The sequence below is a fragment of the Prinia subflava genome, chromosome 9, assembly GCF_021018805.1.
Source record: "Prinia subflava isolate CZ2003 ecotype Zambia chromosome 9, Cam_Psub_1.2, whole genome shotgun sequence".
Classification (NCBI taxonomy): Eukaryota; Metazoa; Chordata; class Aves; order Passeriformes; family Cisticolidae; genus Prinia; species Prinia subflava.
In genome coordinates, this window is record NC_086255.1 from 11,442,829 (window position 1) to 11,455,018 (window position 12,190).

At 38.6% G+C, this 12,190-nt stretch overlaps 1 protein-coding gene across 3 annotated transcripts in view; it reads right to left on the minus strand.

The window, feature by feature from the left end:
* Positions 1-12,190, minus strand: part of CFAP58 (cilia and flagella associated protein 58) — a 57,672-nt gene that overhangs the window by 23,701 nt on the left and 21,781 nt on the right. For all 3 annotated transcript variants that reach the window (XR_010081296.1, XM_063405355.1, XM_063405356.1), the window contains exons 11-15: positions 9,437-9,583; positions 5,910-6,050; positions 4,960-5,183; positions 2,807-2,918; positions 521-625 (exon numbers count right to left, since the gene is read on the minus strand). Coding sequence is in view for 2 of the 3 variants with exons in the window: in XM_063405355.1 (XP_063261425.1) it covers positions 521-625; positions 2,807-2,918; positions 4,960-5,183; positions 5,910-6,050; positions 9,437-9,583 (729 nt within the window). In the remaining variant the exon portion in view is untranslated. The remainder of the gene's footprint in view (positions 1-520; positions 626-2,806; positions 2,919-4,959; positions 5,184-5,909; positions 6,051-9,436; positions 9,584-12,190) is intronic.

The window sequence follows — 12,190 nt, forward strand, 5'->3', positions numbered from 1 at the left end:
TTTAAAAAGATAAGCTATCACAAAAGGGTTTTTTTGGCAAAGTTCAGCACAAAAACCTTGAAATCAAACATGCCTCAGACAGCAGCATATCTAAATCACACAAACTCTTTAGGATTCCTCCTGCCAAAAGCCAAGCTAAGCACGAATGGAATCAATCAGCAATTTTCCTTCATGTTCTGGTCATAACATACTTGTTTAAAATGGCAAAGCAAAACCTTTCAAAAAGTCTAAGACTGACTTGAAGACTAATTTATTACATGAATAAACTAAAGCCAACCTTTTAACTGTATTTTCCAGAGCTGACCAGGTATCAGTAACCAGAATATAAAAATCAACTAGTCTGATGCTGTTTGTTCTCTTTCAGTGAGTCAGTGCTGCCATCTAAAGCTATCTAAAGGGCATGCAAAAGAAATCCAAATCATGCATCTAAATAATATTCAGGAAGAACGTGACAGTAGACAGAGAATGCAGAGTAAGTCAAATATATCAATGATTTGCAAAAATAATGATGCTGCAGTACCTGAAGGAGAAATTCTTTCTCTATCACTTCATCTGTCTTGCTGATAAGCCTCTTCTGTAGTCTCTGTACTTTCAGAATCAGCTCAAAGGTAGTGGGGTCACTGGCCTAGGAAAGAGCAAAGGAGTCTCCAAAATTATACATGATAACAAGTTACTGTTTCTTTTTTGCAAATGAAAACCACGATATCTCAGTTTTCAAAAGTAACAAGTATAAAAGGGAGATTAGGGGAGGATACATTCAGCTATTTTTTAAAAAATTGCATGTATACAAGCAGTCCTGGAACTTAACATACAAATTTTAGCAGCAACAGAACTGTTCACTGACAAATTAAGAGCAGTGCAAGTACTTCCTGCTGTTCAAGAACTTCAAACAGCGCCAATTTAGTTTCTAAGGAGAAGATTTTTCTATTGAACAAAAGGAAGACTAACTGCAATTTAGTCTTGAAACAGGTGGAGAATTTAGATGAACAAATTTGGGGGGTACATTGATGAATGGGTTCTGAAGTGTCCATACATGTGAAGTCCCATTATTCAATGGAATTAAAGGCTTCAAATGGTGACAGTGTTTGCACTGTACTGTTGCCCTCTACCTACACAGCCTCTAAGACCAGGAGCTAGTAGATGTCTGTCTCTCCATCCCTTCCTTTACATTCTTTTGGCACAGATTGAATCTGGAGAAAGCTCTAAGGAGCAAAGAAATAATTCTGTGAGGAGGAGCCAGCAAAGCTTATTTTCCCAGTGCTTTGTGTCTTCTTGTTGGAGCTTTCAATGAAGGGCAAACTCAGACTGAAACTCTTCCTTACTCAGGGACTCATAACACCTTTCTCCCATCTGTTTTTTCCTCTCTTATGTGATGTCTCATAAGGATTTAACTCACACTGCAATAAAGGCTCCAATAAAGTCCTGCTCTCTTATATTTGCTTGAGCTTATAAGGAACTCAGTATCTCATTGCTCTTAATCTTTTATCTGATTTTATCTAAATTGACTAATCAATTCAAGTGTAACTAGGACACTAACACAGATACACATGCAGTGCTCATGACACAACATAATTTCCTGAGAAACCAGGCTAAAAAAGTAGACCAGTCCCCACAATGCACTCAGTCCTTGATTTTTTTATATCACTGCCCAAGCATGGTGCCAATTTGTGACAACTGTAGTGGTATGAGAGTGTTGGTTCATTAGGAATTGAACCAAAACCCCATCAGGATTATTTCATATGGATCTTGCCATCTGCTGGCCTTTCTGTGTTCCAAATACAAACTAGTTACCTAGAATGGAAAGACATGATTTCCCATTATCAGTCTCTTCAGACATTCATTTCCCCATCACTGGGTGTTTTGACTGGCCTGATTTTTCTTTGTTACAAAGTGGTGCTAGAGTCTGTACCTAGATGTGTTTAACCTAGTTCAGCATCCTGCATTATATCTCCCTTCCAGGATAAAAGCTAATCACACTCTCCAACTTTAAGCTCAGCATGAAAAAATCAGAAATTCACTACCATGCTAGTAAGCACAGTCAAAATATTCAGCTCTGCTTCTGCAGGGACAGAGCACATTATCACTCACTATTAGAGAAGCTAAGCAGCCCAGGCTGGCATCAGATCAGAGATCAACACAACAGAGGAATCTCAGATGGCACTGACTTACATCAAAAATATCCAGTGATGCCAACTGATGTTCATATATTTGGTCTATGCTTGATGGATTTTTTCGTTTTCCCCTTCACTTAGCAGGTTCAAATCATGTGAAAACTTAGATTTGCTGTTTATGTAAAGCAGTTGAACTCACATTACCTGGAATGACTGTCTTTGGGAGTCCACCACTGTTTATGTGGAGGCTTCTTTCTGTTTTTTTTTCAGATGTAATTTACCTTCTGACTTCATATCTGTCCATTCTCCAGTCTACCTATTCTATGAGCCTTTCAATTACTGACCTTCTCATAAACATTTCCATATACATCTCCCTGTTTGGTGAGGGTAGGATTGTATCTTTCCCTATGATCTTATTTCTCACCATCCATATTAAGGAATCACTTCTTATTCCCTTTAGCACTGTCTCTTCACAAATCCCCCTGCAATTTTTCATTGAGAAAGTGACACAAAAATAACACTGATTGCTTTGTGCATGGAAAGCACTCAGCAGGCAAGGATTCCATTGGTGCTATGGAAATTTCAGTCTGCCCAGTCCCTCCACACCATTTGTGTAACAGTAAATGAAATAGGCTTTTGCTGGGTCACTGATTTGATAATAGGAGCGTTGAAAACACAAAATCCTCACACATCACCTCTAACTTTCTCCATCTGTGAACTTGCAAGGGTTTCTGCAGTTCTTCTTCCAAAATTTTGCACCGAGTCTGTTCCTTTAACAGTTCCTTCTGCATGCGATTAAACTCCCATCTGAAGAGCAGCATAAAATAAAAAGAAATAACACACTGAAAATACCTCAGTGTGACCAAGGCACTAATATGGACATGAACAAATCATTCTCCCATCCACTGTGGTGCACAGGAAGCACTACATGGAAAGCACAAAGAGTCCCTTTGCCACTACAGCAATACTGTGGTGGCAAAACCCATCAATACTGATACCACCAAACAGGTGGAACCATAAAATAACACAGTTGGACCTCTTTACTTGCTTCATTAAGAATGGCTCAGAAAAGAAGCTCCCAGGGAATCTACTCCACACACTACTGGATCTCACTCTTCACATCTTCCCATGTACATTAAGGACAGAAGGACAGTTAGTTCATCAACCTACAATTCAGCTATGGGTCATATCCTGTTACTCCTGTGCTGAAGCTAACAGCTTGTGTTTGAAAGGTTTTAAATCTACATGATTTACACAATCCATTAAATAAAACACACTCTAGGACCTAAGTATGACGGACACTGTTCCTAAGAGAACTGAACTTTGATTTCTTTTATTACATCTCCTCAAGGAATTTCAGAGGTGACTTGTTGCTGAATTTGAAATTAATTGACCACTACTAACATTCTTTGACAGCTAGGCTTTTATGGTGGGAATAGGGGACTGAAGGGCAAGGGAAAAGGCACATTTTGCAATGATCTGACCCTTATCACTTTAGTGATGGGCTCCTCTAAATTCTCCAAGGTCAAAAGGAAGAGGAAGATTGTGACATGCCTCCTCCACCACTGAATCTTTTTCTACTAAGCTCAGAATTGCATTTAGCTCACTAGAGGGAAAAAGGCCTTTTTTTAACTGTGAGGTTGGACAAGGTTATAGAAGAGGACAAAAAACCTCAAATTTCAATTGGCAAATCAGGAAAGCTAATTAGCAGCACAAGTGATAAATGGAGTCTTTTCGACAGGCAGTTTTCATGATGGTTTTGGACTTCATTAAAGTATGAGATTGCTGCTGCAGTTAGCAAGAATTGATCCACCCATCATGGCATGCAGCACACCACACTTCAATACCATCACTGAGTTTCAATACAGTAACAGACTTTCAGCTGAATGCATTTGGGCAGCAAGTTCAAATCCCATTCCTATCTGCAGTCAGTCGATGAAAACTGCAATTGCTAATGTTGTGTGCCCAGTCCTCCTTTCTGTTTCACCAAATCAAACTGGCATAATTCCACTGGAGTCAATGGGACTGACCACGGACTGAAGTTAATTTGTTCTGCTGGCTGAAAGCCATGGAATTATACTGATAAAGTAAAGATCTCACCCCAAACTGTGATAGCTGGTACACCAAACTGGTACAATGGTTATCTGCTAAAAATGTAACTGCCTCTCTTTACAAATCAAGACTGATTCTTAGAAAATGACCAGTTTTTCATCAGGAAAGAATACACCTTAAATACAGGAGAGGTAAACAAGAAAAGAAGCATTGAGCTGGAGAAGGAGGAGATAAATCATGTTTGGGCTATTAAATTGCTGTTCTAAAGAAACAAAACCTTCAATGAAAATTTAACTAAACCTTTCTCATAAGATATGCATATAAATCTGGAAGGAGAGAGCTCTGAAAACACAGTTTTGTTATAAATATGTCAAGTGTCTCCCAAACTCTGTGGACTGCTTAACCAAAAGGAGTTCCACTAATCTAGGCCTTGTACCATTGTACCACTAAGTAGTTCACTGGACTGTGAACACCTTCACTGCTGTTGTTGGGCTTATTCTGTAGGCAGTAACTCACAGTACAAGGGGAAATATGGAAACTCTTTCAACATTGGCCAAGATCTCTTGTTTCCTCATTACTGTATTTCAATTTTACTATAATTCAATGATTTTCCTAATTGTTGGTAAGCTGTTTAATGAATTTAATCCAATCTGTGCTCGAGTTCAAACCAAACCCCTTCTCCAAGGTATAACACTTGTCAATACAAATCTTTACTATGAATAAAGCATATTTTCTGTCTCAGACACAAAACCATGGCTGCAGTCAGTATGGAAATGTATTCCCTTGGGTTTCCTACCTGAGCTCCTCCACGTTGGCCACGCTCTTGCCAAGTATCCCCTTCTCACGCCGGAGCTTTCTGATCTCCAGCTTGAGAATGCGCATGTCCTCCAGCCTGTGCCGGTACTCGGACTCGCCCCTGTTCAGGATGGCCTGCTGGATCTTTATCTTCTCGTAGAGCAGCGCCACCTCCTCGTTGCGATGGATGAGCTGGGTCCCCAGGGCATGCCTCTCAGAGAGCACCTGAGCACAGGGCAAGGCCATCAACTCACTCACACTTGCTTCACACAACCCCAAAGTACCATGGTGATACTTGTATCAGTCAAAACCCCGTGCGTTAAGAGGTTTCACTGTCATTAATTGAAGAAATATGGCAAGAACCTATTAATTTCTCCTATAAGGGATTGATCTCCTGAATAGTACAAACTACAGATTGTTGCCCTGGTTTTTCTGAGATTTTTTTAAAGCCTTCTACTTGCTTATAAGATGGAGTCAGTTCTTTAGTTACTGTACAATATTAAGGGTCAGTTTTTCACTTTCTCACACTCTGGAACATAAACAACCTTTCTTGTTTTTGTTCACTGTCCTTTGCTTACATATTTCCAGCCTGAAAACAATGTTGGTTGACAGCTGGTCTGGCCAGTGGGGTTAAGGGGTAGTAACCCCAGAAGCCAATCTGCTACCAGACCCACAAAATTATAAAAGGAAAAGAAATAAACAGGCTGGCCCCTTTTTTTGGTGGGGAGCAGCTTTTCATTGAAGACCTCTGCCTCCATGTTGTTGATTTTGCATTCTGGGCAACAACAGATTTCATTCACTTCAGTATCTTAACAATTTGGTTTTAATGGCATTATAAAGCTTTAGTACTCTCACATTCACAGTAGCTAAGAATCTTCATCTGAAAAATACACTGGACAAATGAGGGAACAGAATGCAGGATATTTGAAATCTCAAATCAGGGATTCCTACCTTGTCAAATTCCTTCTTCTGCTTCAGTCTCTCTGCATCAGCTTCAGCAATGATTTTTAGGAGATTTTTCTCTTCTGCCTCCTGATTTGCAATATAGGCTTTGGTTTCCTGAGCCTGTTTTGTCATTTTAAGCAGTTCAGCCTGATGGAGATAAAGAATATAGGTGAACAACTGTTAATTAATAACTTCCCCTTACAGAAACCTACAATTAAGAGTTAAAAATATTTCATACATTCTTTTAGCTTCCTGAGAGGTACACATTTTGGTAGTTTTTGATAACTAATCACCAAGATAATCAAGCATGAAGACCCATAAAGAAATACTGTAAATACTATTTTAATGTAACTGTCTTAAACATAACAGAAATTTTAAAGGATTTTTATCTATGACAATGGTTCAAGTCGTAATTCAGGGATGCCTCATTGAATTTTTTTTAATTATACAGCACATATTTAGAAAGCTTTTCCATGGAGTTGTTATTCACACTCAGCCTGGGATGTGAGAAAGGACAGTTCACCTTGCTGAAAAGGGCAACAATCTCTGCTGTATAATACAAAGCAGCATCAACTCAAGAAAGGCTTCAGACTGGAATAAAAGAATTGGTGGCAACCAGGAAGGGAACAGCAAGATTTAAGAGTCACAGCACTTTGTTTAGTGAATGTGTAAACGAGGAAGACTGTGAAAAGAGGGGCTGTCCCTAAGCAAGATGAGCAACACACTGCTACAGCAGCTGTACAGCACCAACACAACAAACTAACACTGGAATGTGCCCAGACATTCCATCCCACTGTCACAAAATCCATAATTCAAGGCATGTATGTAGATAAAAACTAATAGGATCTTCTTGGATTATTACAAGTTTTTATCACTGTTAGGCTATTAGAGCCAAGGTGAAACTAGCTCACCACAGTTCATTTTCATAGATATGAAAACTTTCAAGCCTCAACTCAAAGACTTTGCCACAACTCTGAGCCTTATAAAGGATGATGTTCAAGCTGCCTTTTGGGAACAAGCATCATCCAATGCTGAAAGAATGAGGCTGTGATGAAGGCTGCACCTGCAAAAACATCGATTTACGACAGAAATAGTTCCATCATCGTAATAAAATCGCTTGTTTCATTCTCATTTTCTTTAATAAAATTCTCATTTTCCTATATATGTAAGACATAGCTCTCTAAGCCAGTGTCAGATATTCATCAGAATTCATCAGCTGAATAAAAATGCAAGTCATTTCATCTTGAAATGCAATCAACACTGTACAAAAACTGCCCACAATTGTAAAACTGCTCATGTGTTTGGCATTGCTGGATAATATTTATTTCAATAGATCGCAATTCTATGGTCTCCTTATGTCAGAAAAATATGAATTGTAAACAAGAAGTGGCATTAGATGCGGTCAGCAAACACTGTTATAAACAAAGCTCATTGGAACACACTCAGTTAAAATAAATCTAAACTGCCTTGTTTAGTAAGGAACATAAATACTTAAAGCCACACAAAGATTTGCAGTTAGATTAAATATGCTCAGAACCACAGTACGAGGGTCTGTGTACATCAGGTAATAGAAAAGGAAATGAATAAACACAGTCATTGCACAAACAGAAAAATGGTCATGTCTAAAACTGCTGTAAATCAGCACAGCTCACTTGAAGTTGGTTCAGAGAATTTGTAAGAACAGAGGAATAGTCAGCAAGAAAAAATAACATATATAGGATCTAAACAAATGTCTCAAACCAAACTCAAACTAAATTCTTGTTTAGATTCTGAAATATTAGTGCAAGTGATACTTTTATTGGAATAGTATACTAGAAGGGGGAGGAAAAGGTGAGTTTTACGAAAGTTATAACTGGGACTGAACACAGAATGCTGAAATAACAAGTTAGATTTTAAATTCGGATTTCCAGAAAATGCTAAAAAAAAAAAAAGCATAAACATCTACAAAATTATACAAAGCACTTGACTTGCCAGTAGCTCCAGTCTCGAGGGCCATAGATAGATTCTTTTTCAATATTAAGATCCTTTGTCAAACAACTCTAACCTGCAGCCCTGCATGAAGGCCAACTGAAGCCAAAAGATGGCATTGTACTGGCTTTAACAGAGCTTGGGTTTACTTGATTACACATTTTTGAGCCTTTTATGCCATCTGAGGTGAGCATGTCTGTACAATCTCATTCCTATGAATCCCAGTCCTCCATGATTTAGCACATTCTTTAAACTTATTTCCCAGGAACAGCTTTCTTACTTCCTTCACATCAGTGCAAACAGGATAAATTGATGCTGGCTTGCAACACAAATAATTGGGTTTTTCTGTGCCTGTGACAATCAGCTCCCTCTGAATTCTCTCTGGTTTAGTGCTCAGCAGTGACACTCAGGTAGAAGACCACAATGCCCTGAAGCAAGTCAGCAATGTCATGCCAGTGCATGGACAAACCTGCTGGTGAATAATTGAGTGGGTATTTGACAATCATGTGTTTGTCAAATAAATGGCAGGCAGTTCTGAGGTGATGAGACAGAATAGGGGACTAGTTAAGGCAGAAAGCTGCACACAGGGAATCAGATGCTGTTTGACTTCTCCATCACTGATAGAACATCTCTGAGACAGATCAGGTACAAAAATACAAATTCATCACCCTTTTACAAAGCCCTATTGACATCTTGTCATAACTGTAATGTGCTGAGAGAAGCTGAAAATTCAAGGAGTCATTGCAGCAAAGCAATAAACTGACAAAAGAAAACATTGTGAAAAGTGACGAGGAACTTTTGTTTCTGGGGGGTATTGTTTGCATTTTTTCCTGGTATTTTTTTCCTGGTGCTTAGTGAAGGTTAAAAATAAACTCCTGTGAATGCAACTCCATAAATCTTTTCAGAGTACAGCAAATTGGGTTGAGATACCACCACAAATCTAATAGCTTATCTAAGGATGGGCTGCAGCCAGCACTGAGAAAAAGAACCTGAGCTTCAAGCTCAGATTTCCTTTGATTTATGACAGATTCCTGCTGCTTTATACCACAATATTAAAGTAACTTTCTGTGCAGAGGGACCTACTAAAAGGCACTGCCTAACTCCCAGAAGACTAATGCTTGCTAGTTACATAGAAATACAACATGGTGCCATATAATGGGGTTTGCACAGAAAAACAGTAGAAGGAAAAATGTTCTTAGAAAGAAAAAGATTGAGTTATAAGGGTCTGCATTAAAACATTTTCTAGAATCAGTTTATCCACAAAATCAACATTTCTGCAAGCAAAAGGGAACTTTTTAGTAAAACATGTTCAGTCATCAAGAGATTTAAAGCTTCCAACAGACAATTCAGGATTCACCTTCTATAATTATAGGCAGAGAACAAATTTGTCAGATACACTGTTTTCTGCAACTAGTATCTCTAAAAGGTACCGAGCTCTTGTGCTTCCCTTGCAGAATAGTTTATTAAAATACATCAAAACAACTACCACAGGTCAGAACACAATGCAGTCTGTGAAGTCATGGAACCCACCCTTTGCAAGAAAGTATCTGTGTCAAGGGTCTTACTTTCAAAGACTCTTTCTCGTCCTCTGACTGCTGGAATTCCACATGTGCTTTCTCAAGGGCTACATCCTTTTCCTTGAGCTCCTCTTTCAGATGATCCAGCTGACGTGTGGCAGCTTTCAGTTTCATCTTCATTTCTGCTATCTCATCCTGTTAGAATAGGAAGTGTCATCCCAGAGAGGGTTAAAGCAAGAGATTGTTTGTGATGTGGACTTCAGGCTATTTAGATGTTGGAAAATGTAGCCATGGTGCATGAAAGTAGATTTGCTGTACCTGCTATAAGACATCACTTTTTAATCCAACAGAACAAAACAGTTTCATTAAACAACAATTTTTTTGTTTATGCCAGCATGACATTGCAATAAAAAAAACCTTTAAAAGATACACTGACAAAATAATGACCATCAATCATGATTTTAATGATATATTTAGTTTAAAGTGCTAGACACACTTTAAGAACTAGCAGTCAATCCAAATCAGTAAGATTCTGATCATGTCCACCTGTTTTCCTGCATCTAATAATGTGCTTTTACAATAAGGTCGTACATAGCTGGGCACAAATCTTTGCAGATAAGCTTGTTTTGTGCAAGCAAACATAGCCTTCAGTAAGATACCAATATATGCTAGCTTGCACAGAGGTGCAAAGTGCAAAAGAGGGCTCAGTGTTTGAGAAGGCTCTGTGAAAATATTTAGCATATACTTTAAGCTTGAACACAGAGCAAAAAGGCTGGTGGCACTGAAGAGAGACAAGGTCTGTAGGAATACTTCTACTCACAGCACAAAGGTGCCTGCCTGTACAAAATTAGCATTTCATCTCAGCACAGTGACAGCACATGTTATGCCATGAAATGGAAGCTAACAGAGTCAATGCTTAGACAGACAGGCTCTTCTGGATACAATGAAAGCAGCTTTAGAGGTGTTTCTCCTCTGCTAGAACCTATCACCTCACAGAGATCATAACCTCTCATGTGAATACATCCTCCTCCAGTACTAAATCAGGGTAACTTAAAGCTCCTTCAGCACTCCCCACCATAGGTGTGGATTTACTCGACAAATGAGGGATGCTTTCTTGCCTGAAGTGCTTAACGTAGCTGAGCAAGGTCTTGAGTGATGCCAGTCTTCACCCAAACTGCACAGAGAAAGTCCTGATTACCAGTAAGATGTCACCAGGCCCAGCTGTTTGCATGTCCAGCCACTTCCATGAAAACAAAAGTTATTATAAGCTGTCTTTGGTACACAACCTATAAATCTCTTAGGTGTAGTAAAAGATGACAGAGATTTAGATTTAGAGATTTAGAGCCCAGACACACCAAAATACATTCTTAATTCTTTTACTTCATGCAGAACAGTAAGAACACACAATTTTGCAAACTGGTCTCCTCATCAACTTGCTTAAATAAATGAACTCCTAACACCAAAAGAAACCCCCAGGATGAAAGCATCAGGTCTTCATATCATATTAACAGCCTGCCTGGATGCCTTTTCTGTTTTAATGACTTGAATATTATGGAGACCACTGGCAAGGTGGGCATGAGATCATGTCACATTAAGCAATCTGAAAATAAACAACTTTGTACAAATTTTACTTCCCCAAACAAGAAAGAATTTGGCATAATGTTTTAAACAACCCTCTTTTATTTTTTTCCTTTCATGACTGGCTGACCCATTACTGAATATTGAATAGTTATTTTTCTCATTGCTAAACATAACACTGCCTTGGCCAAAAGATCTTTTGGGGTTGGCTATTTTCTCACACAGGACTTGCTAGAAGAGTTTTGTAGTATGACAAGTAAGCTATTAAAGTCTAAATATTGGCCTCTAACAACTGGAGCTGTGAACAGCATAGTGTTACCACCATATAACATTCAAAACCCAAAGACCAAAAGGCTGCTCCATGTTCTAACTCAACACACAGATGCCCATTCTTTATAAATAACCAAATTTATTTTGTTTTAAAATAAAAATAACTAGGAAAAAATAATCACTGTGATTTTTCAACCTTATTTCTCCTGAGAGATTGTTTGGGAGCAAGCAAGAATCCCAACACTGCATCCACTAATGAGAGACTAAGGTCAAGTAAAAGCATCCCACATAAATGGCAAAATGGTGCATTCCTCATAAAATTGAGCACACAGCTGGTTAGGAACTTTGACAGTTCATTCCCATGTGCTTCTCAAACAAAACACCTACCTATTCAAACCTAAGTTTAAATTTGTAATTTACTATATAAGTTTATGTCATAAATCCTTATTCAGAAATAACCCAAGGCTTAAAATGACAGCTATCCAGGGTCCCAGTGTCTGCCAATTACAATAGGATTGGTGTAGTATTTTAGATCTTTACATCAGAATAACAGAATATATCCTTAAGTGGTCTGTTCTCTTCTTCTGGTATTGTTAGTGAGATCCCCAAGGAGAAGATATGAACAGAAAGAATCATCTCCCGAGGAAAATGACACACTCTGAAACAAACAAGCAAGGTGGAAGCATTGGGTTCTTGTCAGAAAATTCCACTTCAGCTGGGAAAGTGTTCCCTCTGCTTCCTAAATCATTATTTACAGTAATGTGCATACCCATTCAGGGCTAAGGAGGCAATCCTATTTCCCTTATACCCTATTTCACATACATGCATACAATTCCTAAAGGGATAAAACAGACAGGAGGCAGCATGGCTTTATGATTCTGTGGCTCCAGTGTACCATGATTTTATGCATGGTTTGAAGCAGGAATATTTCCACATGATGACTGTGAACTCCTA